We start from the raw sequence: 24,949 nt of genomic DNA, 5'->3' as shown, positions 1-24,949 counted from the left end.
CTCTCACGACCGATGCCTCCGATTATGCAGTAGGGGCGGTGTGTGAGCAGTGGGTGTCTGGTGCCTGGCAGCCTCTAGCTTTTTTCAGTAAGAAGCTTCGTGACACAGAGAGGAAGTACAGTACATTCGACAGGGAGCTCCTGGCCCTCTTCCTTGCTACGCGTCATTTCAGATTCCTGCTGGAGGGTCGGGAGTTCACTGCGTTTGTTGACCACAAGCCCTTGACTTTTGCCATGGCCAAGACCACAGAGCCGTGGTCAGGGCGTCAACAGCGTCAACTTTCCGCTATATCGGAGTTCACTACGGACATTCGGCATTTGGCAGGCAAAGACAATCAAGTGGCGGACTGCCTCTCCCGGGCACACATCAGCCCTGTGCACTTGGGCATTGATTATGCAGCTATGGCCGCTGACCAGCTCACTGACCCAGACCTTCAGGCGTTCAGGACAGCTGTGACCGGACTACTGCTGGAGGATGTGGCATTTCACGACAGCGGCGCCACACTCCTCTGCGATGTCTCCACTGGCCAGCCACGCCCCATGGTTCCAACTGACTGGCGCCGCCGGGTGTTTGATGCCATACACACTCTTTCACACCCAGGGGTAAAAGCGTCGGTGAAGCTGGTGGGGGCAAAGTTCGTCTGGCCAGGCCTTAGGAAGGACGTCAGGGCCTGGGCGGCCTCCTGCGTGGCGTGTCAGCGGGCCAAGATACACCGTCACACTAAGGCCCCCCTGGAGCCGTTTCGCATTCCTGAGAGGCGGTTTGACCATGTCCATGTGGACCTGGTTGGCCCGCTGCCCCCGTCCCAAGGTTTCACGCACCTCCTCACCATGGTGGACAGGACCAGCAGGTGGCCGGAGGTTGTTCCCCTTTCTTCTACAACGACTGCAGAGGTGGCCAGGGCGTTCATCTCCAGCTGGGTGACCCGGTTCGGCACTCCATTGGACCTGACTTCGGACCGGGGATCTCAGTTTACTTCTGAGCTGTGGAGCGTTGTGGCTGAGAGACTTGGGGTGAAACTCCACCGTACCACAGCCTATAACCCAAAGGCCAATGGGATGTGTGAGCGTTTTCACCGTTCTATGAAGGCTGCTCTCCGGGCCACTCTCACTGACAGCAATTGGATCGACCGTCTGCCGTGGGTCCTGTTGGGACTGCGTTCGGCCCCGAAAGAAGACCTGCAGGCCTCTTCAGCGGAGCTCGTTTTTGGTCAACCACTGAGGGTCCCTGGGGAGTTCCTCCCGGGTCCCTCGACACCGTGGGCCACTACATCTCACCGGTCCGCCTTCCAGGATGCAGCGAGAGCTTTTGCCCCAGTTCCCACACATCACTGCTTTCCCCAGTCTTATATTCCGAAGGACCTGATGGCTGCCAGCTATGTATTCATCCGCCATGATGCTCACCGCTCTCCGCTGCAGGCTCCCTACGATGGGCCCTTCCGGGTCCTGGAGGCAGGCCCAAAGACTTTTGTGGTGGACATGGGGGGGAATAAGGAGCAGATATCAGTCGATCGGCTCAAGCCTGCTCATGTGATCCCAGACGAGCCGGTGGAGCTGGCTCAGCCCCCACGTCGCGGCCGGCCACCCAAGTCTGCCCCTGTCCCATGTTCTCCATCCATGGAGGCCCCTACCCTTCCGCGTCGGCGGCGGGGACGCCCCCCTGCCCTGACTCCTGAACTTTCCACGTTGCCTGTGAAATACAGTCGTTTTGGCCGGGTGGTCAGACCTCCTAAAAAGGACTATTGACACGGGGTGTAGTATTGTTTTGGGGGGTTGGTAAAATGTTTAATGTGTTCCATGTAATGCCAATTCTGAGCGTTCGGGGGGGGCCTGTGTGGTGGACGCTAGGTGGAGGTATCTCACCTCAGAATGGACACTGGTTGGGTGGTATGGGAGGAGATACGAGGTTACTAGAGGGAGGGGTGAACCTGCCTGTGTAACTTGAATTGTTTGGAAGTAAAGATCAGAGACTCTCATACTCCGTCTGCTCGTCTCATTTTACTCACTTCCACAGTGGTGACCTTGACGTTTAGTTTAAGAACATGAACGGCGAGAACGTTGCTCCTGTCGTTGCTCCTGCAGTGTATGCGGCGACAATCAAGTTGCCTGAGTTTTGGCAACATGATCCTGCCCCGTGGTTTCAACATATTGAAGCACAGTTTCACCTCCGCGGAATCACGGTGGATGACACCAAGTATTACCATGTCGTCGCCGCGTTGGATTCCTCAACCACCCGCCGCGTCATGGGTTTCCTGAGGGAGCCGCCAGCAGACGGAAAATACAACGCTCTGAAAGAGCAGCTGCTGCGTCTGTTCCAGCTATCCGATGAGGAGCGCGCAGATCGCCTGCTGTCACTCAACGGATTGGGAGACAGTAAACCTACTGAACTAATGGAGAACATGCTGGCACTTTTGGGTTCAGGTGACACTACGTTTCTCTTTATACAACTGTTCCTGCGGCAACTCCCGACTCCAGTGCGCACGGCTCTGGCCATCTCTCCTCTCGTGCGCACCAAGGATTTTCGTGGATTAGCGGAGGAAGCGGACAGGATACTGCTGGCCTCTCGCCAGTACGTTGCGGCTGCTGTCTCGGATCCAGCGGTGGCTGCTGTGTCGGAGCGCAGGGAACAGACGCGGAGGGATGATGACAGCGGACTGTGTTATTATCATCGCCGTTTTGGCACCAAGGCGAAGCGCTGTGTTCCACCATGCTGTTTTGGTAACCAGGGAAACGCCAGAGCCGGCGCTCGTTAGCGGCTATGAGCGCTGGCGTTATCAATGAGCTGTTGTTTATTGAGGACACGTTTTCGGGTCGGCGCCTGCTGGTGGATTCGGGCGCGCAGAGGAGTATCCTGCCTGCATCTGCCGCGGACACGTTGGGAAACGCACATGGACCACCGCTGGATGCGGCTAATGGGACTGCCATCCGTACGTTTTGTACTAGGGTTGTGACTGTGTGTTTCAATGGGCATCAGTTTAGCTGGGACTTTATTGTTGCTTCTGTGTCCGTGCCAATACTGGGGGCTGATTTTTTGTGTGCTCATAGACTGTTAGTTGACGTTGCAAACCGGCGGCTCATTGACTCTGTGTCATTTGGCACATACCCGTGCACACTGGGGGGGCCCGGGCCGCCTGCCCTGGCCAATATGCTCGCCACAGGGGATTTGTACCAGCGCCTACTTGCCGAGTTCCCGGCTCTGACAGTCCCCACCTTCTCTGCCGCTGTCGCCAAGCATGGCGTGGAACATTATATCCCCACTGTGGGGCCACCAGTTTTCGCACGATCGCGCCGCTTGGACGCTGCTAAGCTGGCAATAGCCAGGGAGGAGTTCGCCACAATGGAGCGGCTCGGCATTGTGCGCCGATCCAAAAGTCCCTGGGCATCTCCTCTCCACATGGTCCCCAAGGCGGATGGGAAGTGGCGCCCGTGTGGCGACTTCCGTCGACTAAATAACATCACTACACCTGACCGGTACCCGGTTCCGCATATCCAGGATTTCTCCGTCCACCTGTCGGGGGCCACCATCTTCTCTAAGATAGATTTGGTGCGGGGTTACCACCAGGTGCCGGTCCACCCGCCCGATGTGCCCAAGACTGCTGTCATCACCCCGTTTGGACTGTTTGAGTTCTTGCGGATGCCATTTGGTCTTAAAGGTGCAGCGCAGACTTTCCAGCGGCTTATGGACTCTGTGCTGCGTGGCATGTCATTCTTGTTCGTTTATCTCGATGACATCCTAGTGGCCAGCACATCTGCAGTAGAGCATCGGGGACATCTACGACAGCTGTTCCAGCGGCTCAACGAGCATGGGCTTATTGTGAACCCGGCCAAATGTCAGTTTGGCCTGCCGGCCATTGATTTCTTAGGCCACCATGTCTCTCCTCAGGGGGCTGTTCCTCTACCCGCCAAGGTGGAGGCGATTGCTGATTTCCCCCACCCCCCCACCATCAAGCCTCTCCAGGAGTTCCTGGGCATGATTAATTTCTATAATCGGTTCATACCCCATGCGGCTCATTTGATGAGCCCCCTGTACGAGGCGCTAAAGGGGAAGAAAGACAACGACGGCGTGGACTGGTCCCCGGAGCGGATCAAGGCTTTCGAGGACTCCAAGGCTGCTCTGGCCAGCGCCGCTATGCTGGCGCACCCGTCTCCTGCTGCTCCCATAGCTCTCACGACCGATGCCTCCGATTATGCAGTAGGGGCGGTGTGTGAGCAGTGGGTGTCTGGTGCCTGGCAGCCTCTAGCTTTTTTCAGTAAGAAGCTTCGTGACACAGAGAGGAAGTACAGTACATTCGACAGGGAGCTCCTGGCCCTCTTCCTTGCTACGCGTCATTTCAGATTCCTGCTGGAGGGTCGGGAGTTCACTGCGTTTGTTGACCACAAGCCCTTGACTTTTGCCATGGCCAAGACCACAGAGCCGTGGTCAGGGCGTCAACAGCGTCAACTTTCCGCTATATCGGAGTTCACTACGGACATTCGGCATTTGGCAGGCAAAGACAATCAAGTGGCGGACTGCCTCTCCCGGGCACACATCAGCCCTGTGCACTTGGGCATTGATTATGCAGCTATGGCCGCTGACCAGCTCACTGACCCAGACCTTCAGGCGTTCAGGACAGCTGTGACCGGACTACTGCTGGAGGATGTGGCATTTCACGACAGCGGCGCCACACTCCTCTGCGATGTCTCCACTGGCCAGCCACGCCCCATGGTTCCAACTGACTGGCGCCGCCGGGTGTTTGATGCCATACACACTCTTTCACACCCAGGGGTAAAAGCGTCGGTGAAGCTGGTGGGGGCAAAGTTCGTCTGGCCAGGCCTTAGGAAGGACGTCAGGGCCTGGGCGGCCTCCTGCGTGGCGTGTCAGCGGGCCAAGATACACCGTCACACTAAGGCCCCCCTGGAGCCGTTTCGCATTCCTGAGAGGCGGTTTGACCATGTCCATGTGGACCTGGTTGGCCCGCTGCCCCCGTCCCAAGGTTTCACGCACCTCCTCACCATGGTGGACAGGACCAGCAGGTGGCCGGAGGTTGTTCCCCTTTCTTCTACAACGACTGCAGAGGTGGCCAGGGCGTTCATCTCCAGCTGGGTGACCCGGTTCGGCACTCCATTGGACCTGACTTCGGACCGGGGATCTCAGTTTACTTCTGAGCTGTGGAGCGTTGTGGCTGAGAGACTTGGGGTGAAACTCCACCGTACCACAGCCTATAACCCAAAGGCCAATGGGATGTGTGAGCGTTTTCACCGTTCTATGAAGGCTGCTCTCCGGGCCACTCTCACTGACAGCAATTGGATCGACCGTCTGCCGTGGGTCCTGTTGGGACTGCGTTCGGCCCCGAAAGAAGACCTGCAGGCCTCTTCAGCGGAGCTCGTTTTTGGTCAACCACTGAGGGTCCCTGGGGAGTTCCTCCCGGGTCCCTCGACACCGTGGGCCACTACATCTCACCGGTCCGCCTTCCAGGATGCAGCGAGAGCTTTTGCCCCAGTTCCCACACATCACTGCTTTCCCCAGTCTTATATTCCGAAGGACCTGATGGCTGCCAGCTATGTATTCATCCGCCATGATGCTCACCGCTCTCCGCTGCAGGCTCCCTACGATGGGCCCTTCCGGGTCCTGGAGGCAGGCCCAAAGACTTTTGTGGTGGACATGGGGGGGAATAAGGAGCAGATATCAGTCGATCGGCTCAAGCCTGCTCATGTGATCCCAGACGAGCCGGTGGAGCTGGCTCAGCCCCCACGTCGCGGCCGGCCACCCAAGTCTGCCCCTGTCCCATGTTCTCCATCCATGGAGGCCCCTACCCTTCCGCGTCGGCGGCGGGGACGCCCCCCTGCCCTGACTCCTGAACTTTCCACGTTGCCTGTGAAATACAGTCGTTTTGGCCGGGTGGTCAGACCTCCTAAAAAGGACTATTGACACGGGGTGTAGTATTGTTTTGGGGGGTTGGTAAAATGTTTAATGTGTTCCATGTAATGCCAATTCTGAGCGTTCGGGGGGGGCCTGTGTGGTGGACGCTAGGTGGAGGTATCTCACCTCAGAATGGACACTGGTTGGGTGGTATGGGAGGAGATACGAGGTTACTAGAGGGAGGGGTGAACCTGCCTGTGTAACTTGAATTGTTTGGAAGTAAAGATCAGAGACTCTCATACTCCGTCTGCTCGTCTCATTTTACTCACTTCCACAGTGTAATGTTTACTCGTTCACCTCTATTCAGTCAGTGAAGAATCACTTTGTTGTCGTCTCACAGTGTCCATGCATTATTAATTTATGGATCTTAATCATCCCGTCTTGAATGCATCTTTTATCACCAGCTCCAGAGTTGCAGCCAAAACAAGAACAGCTTGTTGTGGTCATGTATCCCTCAAACTCATCAGGTCAACAACCCTTTTCAAACGATGTTTCTTTTCAGGAGTCAACTTGTTCATGTTGTCCTTTTCTTAATACTATGTATAGAACAAGAACACAGTAGTTACATTTAAATTATGTTGTATACTAGATCCTTGATCTGTCCACAGTCAAGTTTTTCTTTTTAATCTACAAAATCTATAGAAGATTTAAGTTTTTACACATAAAATAATTTCATGTACAAAGCCAAGTGACTCAATGCTACTACTTTAGTGATCATCTGTAGACAAACATTAAACAAGTCAATCTCTGCTTCTCATCATCATCTTCTTTCAGTTAATTCTTATCAGGGATCATCTTCTTCCATCTGCTTATGTTTTCTGTGTCTTCCTCTGTGACGCCAGCCTGTCCCCTCTCACCTAATCCAGGCATCTTGCCTGGCAGTTCCACCTTCAGCATCCTTCTTATCCAAACTATCCAAACTATCTCAACCTCACCTCTCTCGCTTTATCTCTAAACCTTCTCATTCCCCTATTTAGTCTAGCTGATTGTGGGGATTGGAGAGACATCAATCAAAGAAGAGAGATTCCCAAACGTGAAACCCCCTTTCATTTGAAAATATCCATGAGAGGTCTACATGCCGGCCTGCCGGCCAGGCCACCAATTTTAACATTGGGGGCAGCCTATCGTGTTTAATCTTGTTTAATGCTATAAAATATTAAAGCAACCTTGAATTTAGGAAGCCACACATCTTTAATTATTAATCATCATCACATTCACTACATTATTCACCTTTAACCCTGTTTTCATTCCAGTTTAAGTGACTTTTCACCTATACTGCTTCTGCCCTGCTTACCTCTGTTGCTAGGGTGCATAAACCCCAGAAGACTTTTAATATACTGCCACCCTGATCTCTGTTCCTCTCAGGATCAGAGGTTTAGTATCACAAAGGGTTGCCAGGTGCTATGGGAGAGCACAGGCAGTGATCACTCTCTGCAACCTCATACCTCCATGGGATTATGCAGGGGCCATTGTCCAGTTCATTATGTCTGTAGAGATGCAGGAAAGTATGTCAGTTTGGACAATAGTTATTTATCTCTCTTACTTTTTGGGCAAAATGTAATCTTTTTCTTTGATGTATCATAGCCTAGATTTACGAAATGTTAAAGCAATGAACTGAAGGTTTCATCATGTATTTTCAAACATTATTGTTTCATGCTAGTTAAAGTCAAACTGTGTCAAACTAATTAAAATGTCCTTTCTCAGTTTGATAGTATGGCATTATGTACATAGAGCTGAAGCAAAACGATGACATTAATCCCTGAATTTCAGCACAATAGCCAAAAGGTTAAGAGGCTAAGTTACAGCAGCTAACATTTTGACCCATTTTAAATTGATTCTTCCCCTGCCAGTTTAGACCTTTGCCCCAGAGTCGAATCATTGTGTCTGCTAGATTCCTTAAGCCCATCAAGGAGCCGTGTCCAATATTGTGAGTTAAACTTACATTCTTGGGGGTGTGTGATACTGTGGAGAGGAGATTGTATATGTATGGTATACTTATGATATGAAAATTGTACACATACATTATTATATGTACACATACAGTAGGCTATATATGTACATCTCGGGCAGCTAATATATTGGAAATAACATGCCCAAATGTCAATTTTGTATCAAAATGTACCATGATAACTGGCTGATCTTTTTTCTTCTCAGTGTGGTAGCGAATGGGGATGTGTTGAACCCAGCACTGAGGCTATTGATCCCCCAGAGGATGTTGGGTCAATTTGACAGAATACTGGAGATGGTCACAGAGAAGATGGGTCTGAGGATTCTGGGTGGTGTACGGAGGTACACATCTGTTGTGTAGGACTAAATGTTGATATTTGTTGTCTTTATAATTGAGATCGATTAGTCTGATTATTGTCTCCGCCAGGCCGCAAGACATGGCCGAGACTATGTATTGCTCCCTGTTTACCCGTCCGTGGTTCTGTCTGTGAACAGCTAATCTCTGCCACCGCTTTCTCGATGGCAGTGAACTGCACACACACAGAACACAGAACCTCTGCCCCAAACTTTCACCTGTTATAGCGTTATTCCGAACATTGCTGGCTCACAATAACCTTCCAGAGGAGCACTTTTTCTAGTTCTAGTGTTGGTGTCAGAAAAATGTAAAAAAATATCCACTCTGCAAGATGTGAGCTTGTCTGTACATTATTCTAAAAAGAATGTGTGTTTGTGTTTGTGTGTGCGTGCGTGCGTGCGTTGAAGCCTTTACACCTTTGAAGGCCACCAGTTGACAGATGGGAAGCAGCTGGATAATGGTCAGTTCTATGTTGCTGTGGGCAGGGAGAAGTTTAAAAAGCTGCCATACAGTGACCTGCTCGTCACCAAGCCACGAGTGACAAGGAGGGTCAATGGGTATAGGCCTCACACTTACACTGAAAATAAAATACACAAATGTTTGTACAGTATATTTATTTGTATAGGCACTCACATGTACCATACGTATCTATTTTGTGTTTTAACAATCTGAGATGAATTATAGTCCATCTACTGTGTGTATAATTTGATAGTCTTTTCTTTCTTTTTTTGATTGATTGATTATTTTATTAGACAAACATGGAGAACAGTACAAGTATAGTCAATACAATTGAAATGTAGTACTGTACAAGTACAGTTAAACACCCTGCCTAAAAGGAACATCTCAAATGAGACCTTTTACGGTCTTTTTTATGTTGAAAGCCCTCAATATTCAATTCATGGACAGACAAGCAAAGAAAACATTCAATAATATCGCAGTTATAAAAACACTATACAGTATGTACAGAATCGGGGAAACAAGGGGGTGGGGCTATTCTTTCTTTATTAAATGGCAGATTATAATTGTTTTAGGCAGCAGATTGTTGTATGTTGGAAATATAAGCAATGGTGTGCTTTTAATAGTTTTTTTTAATTAGTTGACCAAGGGCAGGGGCGTTTCATTTGCCATGTGTGATCTCAAGGAAAACAATAAATTGCATAATCATTTCTGGCGATACATAGCCACTCACAGCACTCTTTCTGGCATGAAACATATTATTTATTCAAAGTCCTGAAAATGTGAGCAGGAAGCACTTATCTCCTTTGCACCTTGCTGTGCATGCCACTGTATAGAAGTACAAAGATGGTCTCTTTGTAGTTTACTACATACATTAAGGTGCATAACAGATTTCATGCATCTAGATATTGTTAGTGGGAAGAAAAGAACATCACTTTAAGCAGTTTCTTTGTATTTACTGCTCTTTGGGCTGGAGAGGATAGATCCTAGCATCATTGAAGTGTAGAGAGAAAGGAGAGGTCGCTGCAGATTTGTGTTTGTGTGGTCAGGCAGTTATTTTGAGACTATAGATGCAGTTCTACTATGGGGCATAAGATGTCAGTGTACCCCCGTGGCCGTTTAGGAATTCTTTATATTATTCTGATATTCACTGTATCATGAGCCACAGACGATAATTTATTTTCTCCAGATGCATTACAAGATTTCAGTTGATTTGTCCAGCATCTGACAAGATACAACATATTATTACTTTTTAATACGTTAATGATAATATGTTTCTTTCTCTGTTTTGTGTTTACAGAACAAAAGCTCACACTCTCCCCCCTATTTACAGATTCTCAAAGCAAAATGAAAATGTAAGAATCTGATCATGAATTCAATTCATTTACAGTTTTTATTAAACAACTTTTGCTTAATTGAAAAGCATAGCAGTCATTGATTCTTGAATAAGGTATTCTATTAAACAAGTAAATATATTCTGAAACCTTGTTTCTTTTCATTCATTGACATTTTAATCACGTGCTTTAATTGAATAAACATGACTAATCTGATTAACTGCAATGACGCAATTGCCCTCTTTAAAACAAGATCTGTTTGCATTATCAGTTTCATACGTGCTGTACATCTGTATGTTCCAATGAGCTTGCTATTGCTCTTACCTCCAGAGTAATAAGTCCATGGTCCGGTGCAGTGATGGTGGAAGTGGAGATACTAAGACGGCTCCTCCAGCCCATGCTGGGAACAACAAAGAACACTTGTCTTCCATCGTCAGAGAGTTCTCCCAGGCCAGACTCATCTCCCTCAGAAAGAAGAAGAGTGGATTGAGCATGTCCCTGAGTGTCCCTGATAACGGTAGGCAGAACACATGTGTAATTGAATGGAGTAGAAATGTACACAGCATACAGATTACAATGAAGACCTGGCATGTAGTGCTAGGCAATATATGTGGGCAATATGTTGGTATTAACTCGATATTGTGATATGAGACTTGATATACCAATATTTTGGATATTGTAATACTGTAATATGGCATAAGTGTATGTTCTTGTTTTAATCACATACATTAGAGCTGTATGTAATCAGGTGGGGTAAGTGATGGAGGTGCACTGACTCAGTGCCACTGAGCCTTTGGTTAGACAGAGCTCTGTTATTGAGCTCAGCGGTCATTATCCAGAAATAACACACCGCTGAATTCAGTGATTGACCAATCAGAATTAAGCATTCAACCAAACCGTGTAACTATCAGGACTGCACCATCGAGCCTAGATGTGCAGTTGACAGATGACTCCACACCAACGGTAATCTGTGCTGAAAATAGCCTTAGGTCTTTCCATGCACTGCAGTATTGATACTTTTACTTAAAAAAGTAAATACAATTTTTTTTTAGTACTTTTTCCACCACAGATGATAAGACCCCAACCTCAAAGCAGAGAGGTCTTATCATCCTGACAAGTAGCCCAGCAGCCAGCAGGTGGCGCTCTGAGCCTTTGATTTGACAGCGGATTGAGAAATAACACACAGCTGAATTCAGTGACTGACCAATCAGAATAAAGCATTCAACCATGCTGTGTAATAAAACAAATGAACGTAATCTAGTCCTTAAAGGGACTACACCATGAATTTTCATTTTTCCAATTTTTATGTATTTTCTTGGTGTCCCACCAGCAACTTCTATCCTCACAAAGTCCTATTTCTGACCATTGTGTCTTTCTCAGTTTATGGGCAGATCTATGTTAGCATGTCTCAGAACGGTCCTGATTGTGAAATGTCAGATTTGTGATGTCACAAGGCCTGAGAAGGAGGCAGGAGGAGCTGGGAGAGGGTTGGGGAGGGGTGGGCAGGCCTGATAAGGAGGCAGGAGGAGCTGGGAGAGGATTGGGGAGGGGTGGGCAGGCCTGCTGAGCAGGAGGTGGGGAGGAGTGTGGGGCCAAAACTGGCTCAATAGCGCAGTCCTCCCACTCAGGACAAGGTGGTACTGCAGCTGAAAATGCTCTGAAAGCCAGGCAGAAATGACAGGGGCTCTGTATTCAGGAGTGGTAATTTAGCCTCAAACCTTTTCAAAAACGTTTTTGGGACACAAACAGTGTTATATAAATTATTTTTAAATGCATGGTGTAGGACCTTTAATATGTATATCCTATATCATTCAAAGAAATAAACCCAATAAGTGATGGAAGTTTTACTTCCTATGTGTTTCCAAAGTGGGACATGATGAAGTGAATGATAATAACTACAGCACTATTGAAACAGTTGAGATGTTGTATAATTGTGACAAAATATGATGCAACTTAATAGTTGCTTAATTCAAATATTCAAATGCATGTACAGTATTAGAGCTATTTAACGTTTCAGTGAGTGTCCTCAACTACACCCACCTCGCCAGACATAAGCTTACTTACTTAATTGTGGGCTCGCCAGTACCTGGCGAGCACACTTTAGATATTGTCATTATTTATTTATTTATTTATCTAGTAAGTAGACGGGATCTTCGGTTCCTTTCTACTCCTACATACTTAGTGAGAAAATGAAAATAAAAACATCAATGTGTTCAGCTTACAGTGGCGACGTGTGCTATTACTTTTTACAGCAATCGGCCAAATGGTGGCGCTGTAGGAAGCCTTCGAAAGTGCGAACTTTGAACAGGTATAGCTCATGCTGTGTTATACATACAGCCATGAAACCTGTATACACTTATGCGTCTCCTCATGCCGAACAACTTTTACCCTCTAACTTTTGACCTCTGACCTTTAGGTCTCCCACAATTCGGAATAATATGAAAAACAGTAAAAATCTATCTCCTCCTGGGATTTTTGAGTTAAGCGCACAAAACCTTTTTCACATGAACTTTGGACCAATACGGTCAGATTGATCAACCAGATTTTTTTTAAAGTGAAACATTATTTTTTAATAATTCACTCAATATTGCAGTTTTATGCCAATAATTCTTTTGCCTCTAAATCATACATACAAAGTCACACGTTCATGGCATTTGGCAAAGATGTAGAAGGTTAGTCAAAATATCCCTGAAACCAATCTTATTCCAATTGGCCAAAGGGGGGCGCTATACGAAGCGTTTGAAAATTCAAACTTCAAACGGGCATAAGTCTTGACTCGTTTCGTTTGAAGACATGCAACTTGTTACACGCGTGCTTTGACTCAAGCGGAAGACATCTGTGTCGTTGTTAAGTAAGCTCCGCCCTTAGATTTTCCGCCAATTTGAGCAGTTTGTAAAACGCGTAAACCCGCTTTTATTCTGAAATTTTCACGTCACGTGCACAAAACTTTTTTTACGTGAACTTTGGACCGATATCTAAAGATCTGTCAGATCGGATTTCTTTAAAATTGAAACATGCTTTTTTAAATAATTCAATGAATATTGCATTTTTATGCAAATTATTCTTCTGCCTCTAAATCATACATACAAAGTAGCATGTTCATGGCATTTGGCAAAGATGTAGAGTGTTATTCCAAATATCACTAAAACCAATCTTACCCCAAATGGCCAAAGGGGGGCGCTATATAATTTTGAGCAGTTTGTAAAACGCTTAAACCCGTTTTTATTCTAGGATTTTTTTTTTGCAATTTGCATGAAACATTCTACACGCAATCTAAGGACCTTTATCTAACATGCCTATGAAGTGCACACAAAAAAATTATAAAATAATAATAATAAATATAGCTGCAAGCAGCAATAAAGTGTCCAAAGCCAAAAACACCTCAAATCATGAACACAGCCTGGGATGTGCGTGAAATCTTGCAAGCACATTCCCAATAGGTCAAGGAACAGATACCAACCTTCTCACATTGGCCTGTTATAGCGCCACCAGCGGGTCAACTTTTGCACAACACATTTTTGGAAAAAAATGGACAAACTTTGACGTCAGTAACGTCAAAGAGAGCACTGCCTGCGATCCTGACATTTTGTGCTTTTATAGCCATTGTTTTCTGGCTTGAAGCGAGCCCACAATTGTTTCGAAGGAACAATATTTTTCTAGTTGCTATTTAACTCTGGCCTTACAATGCATTGCCTCATGTTTACTATACATTTCAGCTCTGAAAATGACTTGGTTAGTGGATTTGCTTGATGATGTAATGCCTGTCTTCCCAAATCTTATGTAACATGATATACTCTCAAGTGTCCACTTAGTGGCACTGTTGCTCTTTGGGAAATATTAGAAGTAGGTCTGTGTGGCTCACAGCATACAGGAGTAACAACACAGCATCTCTCACTGTTCTGTGAAACATAACGTCATCGTCTAGCCTTATAACTGGTGCAGCTTGCTGTTCTGCTGAAACATTAACAGTATATGGGTGGGTGACGTGACGTAACGTTTTCGCTGTCCTCGGTGTCAAACATGTATAAATAAAAAATATATTTGTCAAAAACCTTCTGAATATTGTGCAGGACATTAAGCTTTATGTGAACTTACTCAAGATTAAAACATTTCATTCCTCATTTCTTCAGAATCTTCAACCAAACATGGCAAAACTCATATGGTGTGACTGTCCTGACCTTGTTTCTCAAAGTGGGAACTTGAATAAAACTAAGAAAAAGAATTGCTAAAAATCATTTGAAAATGAATTTAGGCTAAAAAAAATGTCTATTTTGAGCCTATATCTTTTCAAAGTCAAAGCATAATGTTTTCAGTCATTTCTGATCAAAAACATTTTGTCCCCCAACCCAAAATCATTTGGTGTGACACTAGTTTGGAAAAATTAAACAGGCAATTATTTGGACACCTATTGGCTAGAGAGGTCCTTCTTCTGTAAGGCTATTCAGCACTCCCAGCACAACTGCAAGACAGGTGTCTGAGGTGAGTTATGATTTTAACATTTTCATGAAATGCCATCTTGTTGAAACGTTGACAAACTCACCATTCTGGATGTCTTTTGGTGTGACACCTTTTCTTTAAAAAAAGCTTAAGTTATTTGAAGTTTTGGTCATATTTCCATGTAGATCTAGGCTGCTTTGTTATAGCTAGCATGCTGTTAGCATGCTAATGTGTACATAGTAGCCTCAAGGTAAACCTAAATGGAGAAAACAGTAATATGGTGTGACACTTAATCATATGGTGTGACATGTTTGCTTGTCACGCCATATGACTTGATTGTCACACCATATGATTTATACTGTATTTAACTACAGATATAACAATAAATAACAAAGTTCCATGTTTCTTTTGTACATTTAAACATTTGTTTTAAACATTTTACATAAAATGTAATTTAGCTTCATTCAGTGATACTTCAAATTCATCAGACAGAGCAGAAACCCCTTCACAGAAACCTTAACATATTGTTTCAATCTAAACAATATTTTCTCTTTGTCTTAAACTATACATTCCATTTTCTTTTGTCAGCTGGAAAATGACAAGTGCTGAGAGAACGAGAAAGTACAGGGAGAAACTAAACAATGACCCAGCAAGGAGAGAGGAGCCAAAGGGGCGAGACTGCATTTTCTAAGAAGAGCAGGAGGTTGTCTGTGGCATAGCAGAACCACAACAAGGCAGCCGGTTTGCTACCCTCACCAAATACGACTGGCTGATGTACAATACAGTCTAAATGTATAATCTAATCTGATCTAATACTTTTGTACTTTCACTCACTGGACTGGACAGTGGACAGTGTTAAGGTAGGACCCGAGACAAAACTAGCGAAAATAGCTGATCTACAAGCTCTCAACACGTTGTGCTGCGAGAGCTTGTAGATCAGCTATTTTTGGAGTTGTGGAGATGTGGTGTAATGTCATGATTCCTAATTACATTTGTTCAACACTTAGGAAAAAAGCAATTTACCTGAATGCTGAGTTCTGTTTCCACTAATTGGTGTTAATAAAATGTTGCCTTGGCTCCAAGTGTGGCTATGCGCCTTATTGTCTCTTTAGGATCCTTCTGCCGTGGGCCGGCAGAAGACTTAGGTGTGTGTAGCATTCCTGTGCACATCCTCATCATCCATCTACTACTACAATTCTTTCTTATCCCATGTTAAAGCCCTACAATAATATCCTGTTCAGAAATATTAAGGCCATGTTATCCTGGGTAATTGTTTAATCAATCAGTAAAGTTCAGTACTCACTAATAGGTAGGTTAAACACAGTTTGCTTTGACACATGAAGATATGATCATACGGTGTGACACTAAATCATTTGGTGTGACATTCCAAATAGTGAAAAATCATACCTTTATTAATGATTAAACCAAAAAAATGTTTATGCATTACATAGAGAATATTATCAGGAAGAGTCACAAATATTTGTGTAATTTTAGAGAAAGTTTTGACAGAATACATTTAAAATATGTTGTAAGATCATGAACATGGGCCTCACACAGAGTGTCGATTATGAAAAAAACATACAGATATAATTAATTTTCAAAAAACTATAGTGGATCACTGGTTAGTTATGATAAAGGACTTTGATAAAGTGAGTAACTTAAGAAAGATGTACTCCATTTTCATTTTATGAACAATTATTTTCATGTCACACCATATGACGATTTTAGGCACAAGTACAACAAACTGCTGAATAAAGTCTGATTCCAATAAAATATCTAAAAACAAAATGTATTTCCATAAGGTTGAGAGTGAGTAGAACAAAAGTAAATAACTTTTATGCCTGCAATTTAAAGTTTTTTTAAAAACACATTTTTTGGGGCGTCACGTCACTGACCCATATCCCCTGTCTTAGCTTATGTTTTACTAGTAGTTTCCAAGTGACGGTCTTCCACGTGTAGAAAATATCGTGGTCGTCGGGTGGAAACCTCGTATCTCCCAAGTTTCAAATGTGCACGTTCTTTCGCAAAGTAAAGCCCTCGCACAAAAGTAGTGAAAACAGTGTTTTACATGGCTGCCATGTTGGACACTTGTAGCGCAGCAGGTGCACTGAGCCTTTGGTTAGACAGAGTTCTGTCTACGCCTCGCGGTGCGAGGCGTTGTGTGCTTCTAGATCGGCTGTTTTCACTAGTTTAAATCTTTTTTTAAATCTTTTTTTAAATGATAAATTCAAAACGAACGGTTTTGGACATACAAGGTTTTTACCCGGCAACGACGATATGTTGTGGCACTATGGATGCAAAATGATTGGATACTTTGTAAATATGATGTTGAATGCAATGTAATGCATTTGTCTGAAGTAAAAAGATTGTACTTTGAAAAAAAAGAAAAGAAAAAAAAAGAAAGAAAGATAGATACATTTAGGTAGTGGCTAGTGCCTGTACTGGAGCATGAACTAGATTACGTCATCCAAGATTGATGTAGCCTGTTTACTCCTCTGGCAAGCAGCAGAGTTGACAACAGGAGCCCAAAGGAGCATGGAGAATTGTGTCTGTGGTTCAGGGGAGATGGCATTTACAATTAAAGGAGGAGAAATGTTGGGTACAGAAATGTGTGTGTGTGTGTGTGTGTGTGTGTGTGTGTGTGTGTGTGTGTGTGTGTGTGTGTGTGTGTGTGCGTGTGCGTGTGTGTGTGTGAATGCATGGGTGCATGCATACAGTACATGCACGTGTTCTTCCTTCAGCTGAGCTTATCCAAGAGCTGTACTGTGACCGTAAAATCCTCTGTACATTAGATTGTGTGGCATGTCATATTACAGGCATACAGAATCATGTTGCATTGTCGGTGCCCTTGGGTGACTTTGACCAACGATTAAATTAAGAGACAGACAGGTCAGAGAACAAGATCAGTCATTTGATGATATCGTATGAGGTATCACATATCCCTGGCATCCTTCATAATTTGACCGGGTACGTCTGCCGTCAAATGTATTCACCAGCACATATTATATATTATAGACGACGTAGCTAGATTCTGGTTTATTCCTTCTTTAAGTTAACATATTTGCAGGTTTTCACAAATGAAGGAACCCACAGCAAAATGTCATTTTCTGGGAGTTAAATGAACACTACAGTTTTCATTCAGGATTTTCAAGAGGAATACCATCTTGTCGCTGTCAGGCAGAAACCTTGTTTCAAGTTTTTTCGTAAAGTAAATCCCTGCTTCATCATACAAGACTGTCGTTGTGTGCTTGTAGATCGGCTATTTTCACTAGTTTAAATCATTTCTTAAATGATAAATACAAAACGAACGGTTTTGGACATACAAGGTTTCCACCCGACAACAACGATTTGCAGTGGGAAAAGTCATGGGTCTTTTTCTGTCTCTGTCCATGGTGCTGAGGGAACAGCTCTTTTTTTAGTCCATGGTGCTGAAGGGCCAGGCCTCGGCAGAATCAAATAACTAGGCTAATTGATTAGTTTAGTGTTAAGATCTATCCAGTAGCAGATGTTATCTGTCTCGTTGTGAATGTTGCCAAAGGGATTATTATACACAGTAAAACCCTGACCCGTGTGGGTCCATTGTTACACTCTCAGAGTTAAATGTTCACTCATGGTGTTATTCATGCTAGAGTTTCCTATTGGGAACGCTGCCCAGTCTGTGCGTGAACACATCACCACATCCGTTTGCCAAAAGAACACACAGTAGCCAAAAGTGACAGTCACAGCGAAGTGCCAGTCAACTGGCAGTGACTATGGAAAGAACAAGAGACCTGAGACCCTTACTTCAAACCTCCGGTTTGATGGATCACTGGAGCGGGGACAAAGGATGATCATCATAAAGGTATCGTGTCATTATAAACTTATTTCAGTGAAAGGGTGGAGGATGAGATGGAGAGAAGAAGGGAGGGAGAGAGAAAGACGGAGAGAGACAGGGTGACCTCGTAACCTGAGCTTCTCCCTCGGTTCTGTGCTGGCTGTGTTGTGACAGGGAGGTCTATCTGGATGCACCTGTGTGTGTGTGTGTGTGTGTGTGTGTGTGTGTGTGTGTGTGTGTGTGTGTGTGTGTGTGTGTGTGTGTGTGTGTGTGTGTGTGTGTGTGTGTGTGTGTGTGTGCGCGTGCGCGCGCGCTTGTGTGTGTCAGTATCCATTATTCACTGTCCACTGGCGGTGGAGAACCAGCTTGAGCAGAAGGGTTGTGTGTGTGCAGTATTGTTAAAATAGAGAGTGGAAAGACAGACAGAGGAGTGTGTGTGTGTGTGTGTGTGTGTGTGTGTGTGTGTGTGTGTGTGTGTGTGTGTGTGTGTGTGTGTGTGTGTGTGTGTGTGTGTGTGTGTGTGTGTGTGTGTGTGTGTGTGTGGCACGGTACCAAGAGATGGGTCAAAAGGTCGAGAACAATTTCAAATTACAGCAATGTATCTGACAAATAAAGGTTATTAGTATTATTATTAAGTGTGACTTAATCTTAACTGCTTCATTTCTTTAAAGCCCTATAACAACACATTCAGTTCCATCTTTCTGTTGAAAAGATGAGCGTGTGAGAGAAGAGGTTGGTAGAGAGGAAAAGGCAACAGAGGAGACAGAAGAAAGGAAGGAGAGGATGGTAGAGGATAGGGGTGTGCAGGTGTGGAGGACAGATCAGATGAAGTGAAGAGACGATGAAAGGGAAGAAGAATCAGCCTTAAGAGAGGATGAAAAGAGCACAAATGTAGAATAGAGTGAGAGGAGAGCAATGGTTAGGACTGAAGAGTGGACTAAGAAAATTGAGAGAATAAGAAAAAGAGATGAGGAGGTATGAAATAGAGCGATGATGATGATGATGATGATGATGATGATGATGATGATGATGATGAATTAAGTGGTATTGATGATGGAGGGATGGGTGGAAGAGGGATAAAGCTTGGGTGGGGCCTGCATAATTGCCTTTCCCCTGGATAATCACTCCATACAGAGCCCTCAAAGCTGTGTTTTATTTGTCTCTTCCCCTCATGGGGCAAATTGCTGCTCTGACAATTCAACAAAAGAGCCTAGCACTCTGAAGAGAGAGAGAGAGAGAGAGAGAGAGAGACCCCTCACTCATGCATGCATTAACGAGGAGCTCAGGAGGGTTTTTATTTATTTTTTGTTCATTCTTTTGCGTGTGTGTGTGTGTGTGTGTGTGTGTGTGTGTGTGTGTGTGTGTGTGTGTGTGTGTGTGTGTGTGTGTGTGTGTGTGTGTGTGTGTGTGTGTGTGTGTGTGTGTGTGTGTGTGTGTGTGTGTGTGTGTGTGTGTGTGTGTGTGTGTGTGTGTGTGTGTGTGTGTGTGTGTGTTTTACCCCTGACAAAGGTTTGTGTCAGAATAAGCATATTGGCACCCTTTAGAAAATGGTGCACTACCCTCTATGGTTTGACAATGACATGCAGAACACAGCAGGTTGTCTGTGGTGCAGAGGGCCATGTTGGAGGTCTGGTAATTGGCTGGTGTACTGTGTGCGTGTGTGTGTGTGTGTGTGTGTGTGTGTGTGTGTTTATTCATATTTATATATTCTTCCTCCTTTTTTTAGGTTTAGGATTGATACAGTTAGCTAATGGCTGAAACAAATTGTAGCGGTTGTGTGTGTGTCTGTCTATGGCGGCACATACAGTACAGTACACTTATGGACTGGACACGCATGACACATGCTGTGGACGGGAGAGAGAGGAAGAGATAGCCTATTTCACCCATGCAATAAACCGTACAGGGCTGGCCAAACACGCTCCCTCTCTCTCTCACACACACACACACACACACACACACACACACACACACACACACACACACACACACACACACACACACACATTTTGCAGTTTGGTTGATGTTATTTAAAGAAGTGGATGGTGTTTTCAAGGACAGCCCATATTTACTTGGAGTACAGAGAACAGAACGTTGTGCTCTGAATAGGTTGACATCCTATTCATTTGCCAGCTTCCCCTTAGTGTAGTTACAGCTGCACCAAATCAATTTGAAATACACAATGTGTCCGTGAGGACTGTCCCTCTATGAAATTGATATTTAAATGTGGGCATTTTTTTTGAAGACTGTGTGTATGTGTATGTTTGTGTGCGCGTGTGCATGTTTTGCCCTTGAATACTTTGTGTTTAAGTATGTACAGTACATGTGAATACAGTACATGTTGTCCTTGTTTCTACATTTCCATTGCGTGTGTGTGTGTGTGTGTGTGGGCGTGCGTGCGTGCGTGTGTGCGCAAGCTAACCAACCAGATCAACCCCCCAGCCTATCTGGTGTCATAAAAAGGTGATGCTGCCTGTGGGAATTAGCTCCGTTAGTCCGTGTATCCATAATGCCTGTCAGAGTGACATACAGCCCAAAACAACGTTGTGAGACAGGAGACATGAACACAAAGACTGTGTACGTCTTAAACCGTGGGCTTGTCTCAACCAAGAGAGGCTCACCAGCAAAGGATGAGAGGGAGATCATGTATAAAGGTTGTTTTTCATGTCAGTATCTTAGGGCGAGATACACACACACACACACACACACACACACGCACACACACACACACACACACGTGTGCATGTGAGAATGCGCGTGTGTGTTTGCTTCTGTGAATGCACTCGTAATTTTCCATCTCAGACGAGCGTCCTCCTTCCTCATCCGTCCCTCATTCGTCACTCCCCCTTCATCTCTCCTTTTCGGCAAAGCAGAAAAAGGTTCTTCATGACCCTTTGATGCAGGATTACTGGATTAAAGAGCATGCGTAGATATACTAATCTGTCATATTAATCTGTTAACAAGGGTTTCGGCTGTGACATACAACAGTGCTGGCTGTGACATACAAACTATAGGGTTAGGGTAACATCTGCCATTTTCGGGACATAGCCTACGTTTTTAATGTCTGCCATTTCCCATCTATCCTGATTTGCACTTTTTTCCCCCTCCCCCTTTTCCCTCCAAGAGTTTACAGAAGCACTTCTGGAGTACTTGTGATAGCAGCACCAACATCTAAGACACTGCACATAAATGACTGTGACATAGCCTATACATGGTTACCGGGGTTAGCAGCTGTCACTTCCAGATGTGCTCCTTTCTACTGGTGGATTCGAGGCTTCGTAGCTTAAGGAGGGCATCTGAAGTGGTTGTGATAGAAGCAGCAACTCTGCTTCAAAGCTCTCGGCCTGACACTGATGCAAAATGAGAGAGCTCTGTTGATTGTTGCCCCAGTACATTGTATTGATGGATTAGCAACTTGATGCAATGTTCCTTAACCACTGCTCCCAATTATTAGGATGGGTAAATGAAGAAGACACATTTCACATACATGTACAGTATACATGTGCAAATTAATATAAAAAAATATATATGTCCCGAAGGAGTGGAGACGAAATTCTAATTCTAATTACTTAAGCCCTGTACACTTTGTTGTATGTTGTTTAGTGAATAATAGCCAATCTGCCGAAATATATGGGACTGACCAAATTCAATCGCAGAGGACCTGTGATCCAAAAATGGGTAGATAATTCTGCAAATTCCCATTCATGGAGCACTCTCCACCATTTCCTTTTTTAGAGTTGAGAAAATGTAGCTGAACCCATGACCTTTATGAATATTACAGTACTTTGCTTCACTGTCTTGAAAGCTATTATTCCTGCACTTCTTTGAGTGGCAGTCAATGCTTACAAGGCCAGGGCTACAAGCAATTTCACTATTGGGAGAAAAAGAAACGTGTTCTTTATTCATCGAGGTCTTCAAGCCCCTTGGAACATGAGGTGCATAATTCTATTTACGTGGTAGCATTATTACGATGGTACAATTCTAAGAACTTAATCTTTTCCTTCTAGAGACGAAGGTCAAATGTGTGTAATCAAAAGAAAACGCTAATTTAAATTGTTTTGTTTATTGAAACTAAAACTTTTAACCACTATTGTGGGTAATTCTTTATTATGCAGTGTCTACTTATGTTTTCAGAGTATGTGGCATGACCTTTGGTGTATTCTTATTATTATACATTTGTTTAACAAGGGCCATAGTTGGTTACTTTTGTTTCTGTGAGTGGAAGAGAGAGAGACGTTCATGGTTTCTTTTAGGATTACTTCACTTCATGTTATTAATTTGTTTAGAGTAAACTTTCTTTTTTTTCAGAGACGTTTTACCTTGAGTTTTGACGCTTTGCTTCGTAGCCTATCTTTCTAAGCCTTCTATGAGTACATATTTGACATAATGTGTCTATGACAAGTATATTTTTGTATAATATACATACATGTCACATACTGACCCAAACCAACGGACACGGAGGCAGTGTAAAGTTCAAATAATGAGGATAATGTTACAAGGGAGGGGGAGGTTAAAATCCCATTTTTAAATGTAACTTCTTCCCGGTCGGGGCAATTTCCAAAATACAAAATAAAGTAGCATTGAGTCGCTCTCCTACATATATTGCCTATGGAGGACAGAAACAACAGTGTCAGGCCACATAACTAACACAGTAAATGTGCGACTGAGAACCAGTGGAGTGTAATCGATTACTGCCCGATGAGAGTGTTCCTCCAGCGAGAGCAATGAATGAGGCAGAGTGTTGAGCTTCCATGGTCAAACACTTGATCAGAACCAAGTCAGCGCAGCTGTGTCCAGCCTGTCAGTCAGCATGCAGATGTCATCACATCAAGCTGATTGAACATTTTAGAACAATTTGGAAAGTACCCCCTCCTCAATGGCGCGCCCTAGGCAGCGGTGCTGGCCGAGATGCTGATCTCTGCCGTCACTATTGTAAATCGATTTGGATTAAAAGCGTCTGCTAAATGCCTAAATTGCAAATTGTAAGGCGTTAATTCCCCTTCAGGCCTTGCCCTTGGCAGAACTATTGTACTGTACAGCTCAGTAAGTAAGTAGAGCAAAGCAGTAACGCTTCAAAGTTGAGGCGTTCCTAATCTGCTGTTCAGACATACTGTATATGCATGCACTCGTGCTATGGTAACGGATTTAAAAGGGGTCCCAGCGGGTCGTTCTCTCTCAGTTCATCAGGCTGGGATGCCTGTTCCGTGATTATCGTGCCATGGTTTTGCTTCACTGACACCCTACTTAATATAAAGAGTAAAGGCTACTTTAGGTTATATTTTGTTGTATGATCATCATCAGCTCACTGGAAATTACTTATTTTCAACAGAAAACAACAAAATAAAAATAAGGCTTCAAAGCTTCAAGTACTATATTCAAAGCATGTCAAAGCATAGTATAGATTACACCAGCAGAAAGTTGGCGCCTCGACATGTACAGTATTTTACTATACCTTGCTCTTTGTAAGTGGCTCTGGATAAAAGCATCTGCTGAATGCCTAGATACAGATGGTAGTTTGTTATATTTAGTGGTTCATACTGTGCATGCATACTGTTCTACTGCCTCTCCATATGTGTCTTTGTCAACTCACAAAGAGAGACAGTAAGAGACAGACAGCGAGACATCGAAGTCTACAGTTTCACTGTAGAAAGTGTAGAATGTTGAACACTAGCATCCCTATTCTGGGGCAAACATTCGAAAACACTGCCGTTTCTCTGATAGTTCATGTAATTTCCCAGGACAACGGTTGCAAAAAGGATGCTCACAATGGTTGGAATACTCAGGAGACAGTGAAACAGTAAACAGTGTTATTGTTTACAGAATGAAAGCATCCTGGGTCCTCTACAGCATGTTGTATGACGTTGTAAACCCCCAGCAAAAAAAAGAGAGAAAAACAACAGCAACCACAGCGCCTCTGTTGCTGCGTATTTGCTGGTGATTGGCCATGTTGTTATTAAATGTTTTAACAAGACCCTGGTCAGTGAATGTGGTCCACTGCTGAGTGGCAACATTTCATATTTACTGCTCAGAGTTATTACCCTTGCTGTTTTACACTCCATCATAACTTAGCCATGTGCTGAGTGGGGGAACCAACCAGGGGTAAATAAGCAATATATGTTGATATACTGAGGGTGCTTTGAGGGGTGATATAAATACATTATGTTGTAAGTAAAGACTTTAGTGTTTACTGTATTTAACCCAGCAGAATTAATCAGATGAGATTGGAAATGTCTTGTTCAGACTTTAGACCGTATTAACAACGTTTACACACATTGGTTTCTAAATGCAGATGTGCAGTAGCAATGCAGATGTGCAGTAAGGCAACATTTATCTCCCACCATCCACCATATCAGTACAGTACAGCACCTGACACTGGGTTTTTAATTTTTTCGCCTACCTTTGAAAAATCGCTGAATATTCTCTGTTGCGCGCATCCGTGCACGGGAGGATTCAAAAGACGGCCACGGGTTTGCTGGAATTGGAAATATTCCTTGTCCGACTGCGAGCGTGTGAAAGATCCAGCCGTCTCACGGCACCTTGTTCCCAGCCACTCTCCCCATACACACTAACGTGTTTTTGATTGATTGATTGAAGTATTTATTAGAGGTTTGCATAGGGAAAGGTACAGTTTCATGACAATGCAGTTCACTGTTACAAGGTCAACTAAAAGGAAACTCGGGTAAGCCTTGCGGCATATTTACATTGAGATCC

General features: G+C 44.4%; 1 protein-coding gene across 1 annotated transcript in view; it reads left to right on the top strand.

The window, feature by feature from the left end:
• LOC308298647 (doublecortin domain-containing protein 2-like) overlaps window positions 1-24,949 on the top strand; it is a gene marked incomplete at both ends in the record, with an annotated part of 41,670 nt that overhangs the window by 5,772 nt on the left and 10,949 nt on the right. The window contains 5 exons of the mRNA XM_080742290.1: window positions 7,749-7,825; window positions 8,053-8,187; window positions 8,608-8,757; window positions 9,957-10,011; window positions 10,321-10,507. Coding sequence (XP_080598416.1) covers window positions 7,749-7,825; window positions 8,053-8,187; window positions 8,608-8,757; window positions 9,957-10,011; window positions 10,321-10,507 — 604 coding nt within the window. The remainder of the gene's footprint in view (window positions 1-7,748; window positions 7,826-8,052; window positions 8,188-8,607; window positions 8,758-9,956; window positions 10,012-10,320; window positions 10,508-24,949) is intronic.

This window comes from Nannobrachium achirus (assembly GCF_963921795.1).
Source record: "Nannobrachium achirus genome assembly, chromosome: 2".
NCBI lineage: Eukaryota > Metazoa > Chordata > Actinopteri > Myctophiformes > Myctophidae > Nannobrachium > Nannobrachium achirus.
The sequence above is the reverse complement of the archived record's forward strand: the minus strand, read 5'-3'. Positions and strand labels throughout refer to the sequence as shown.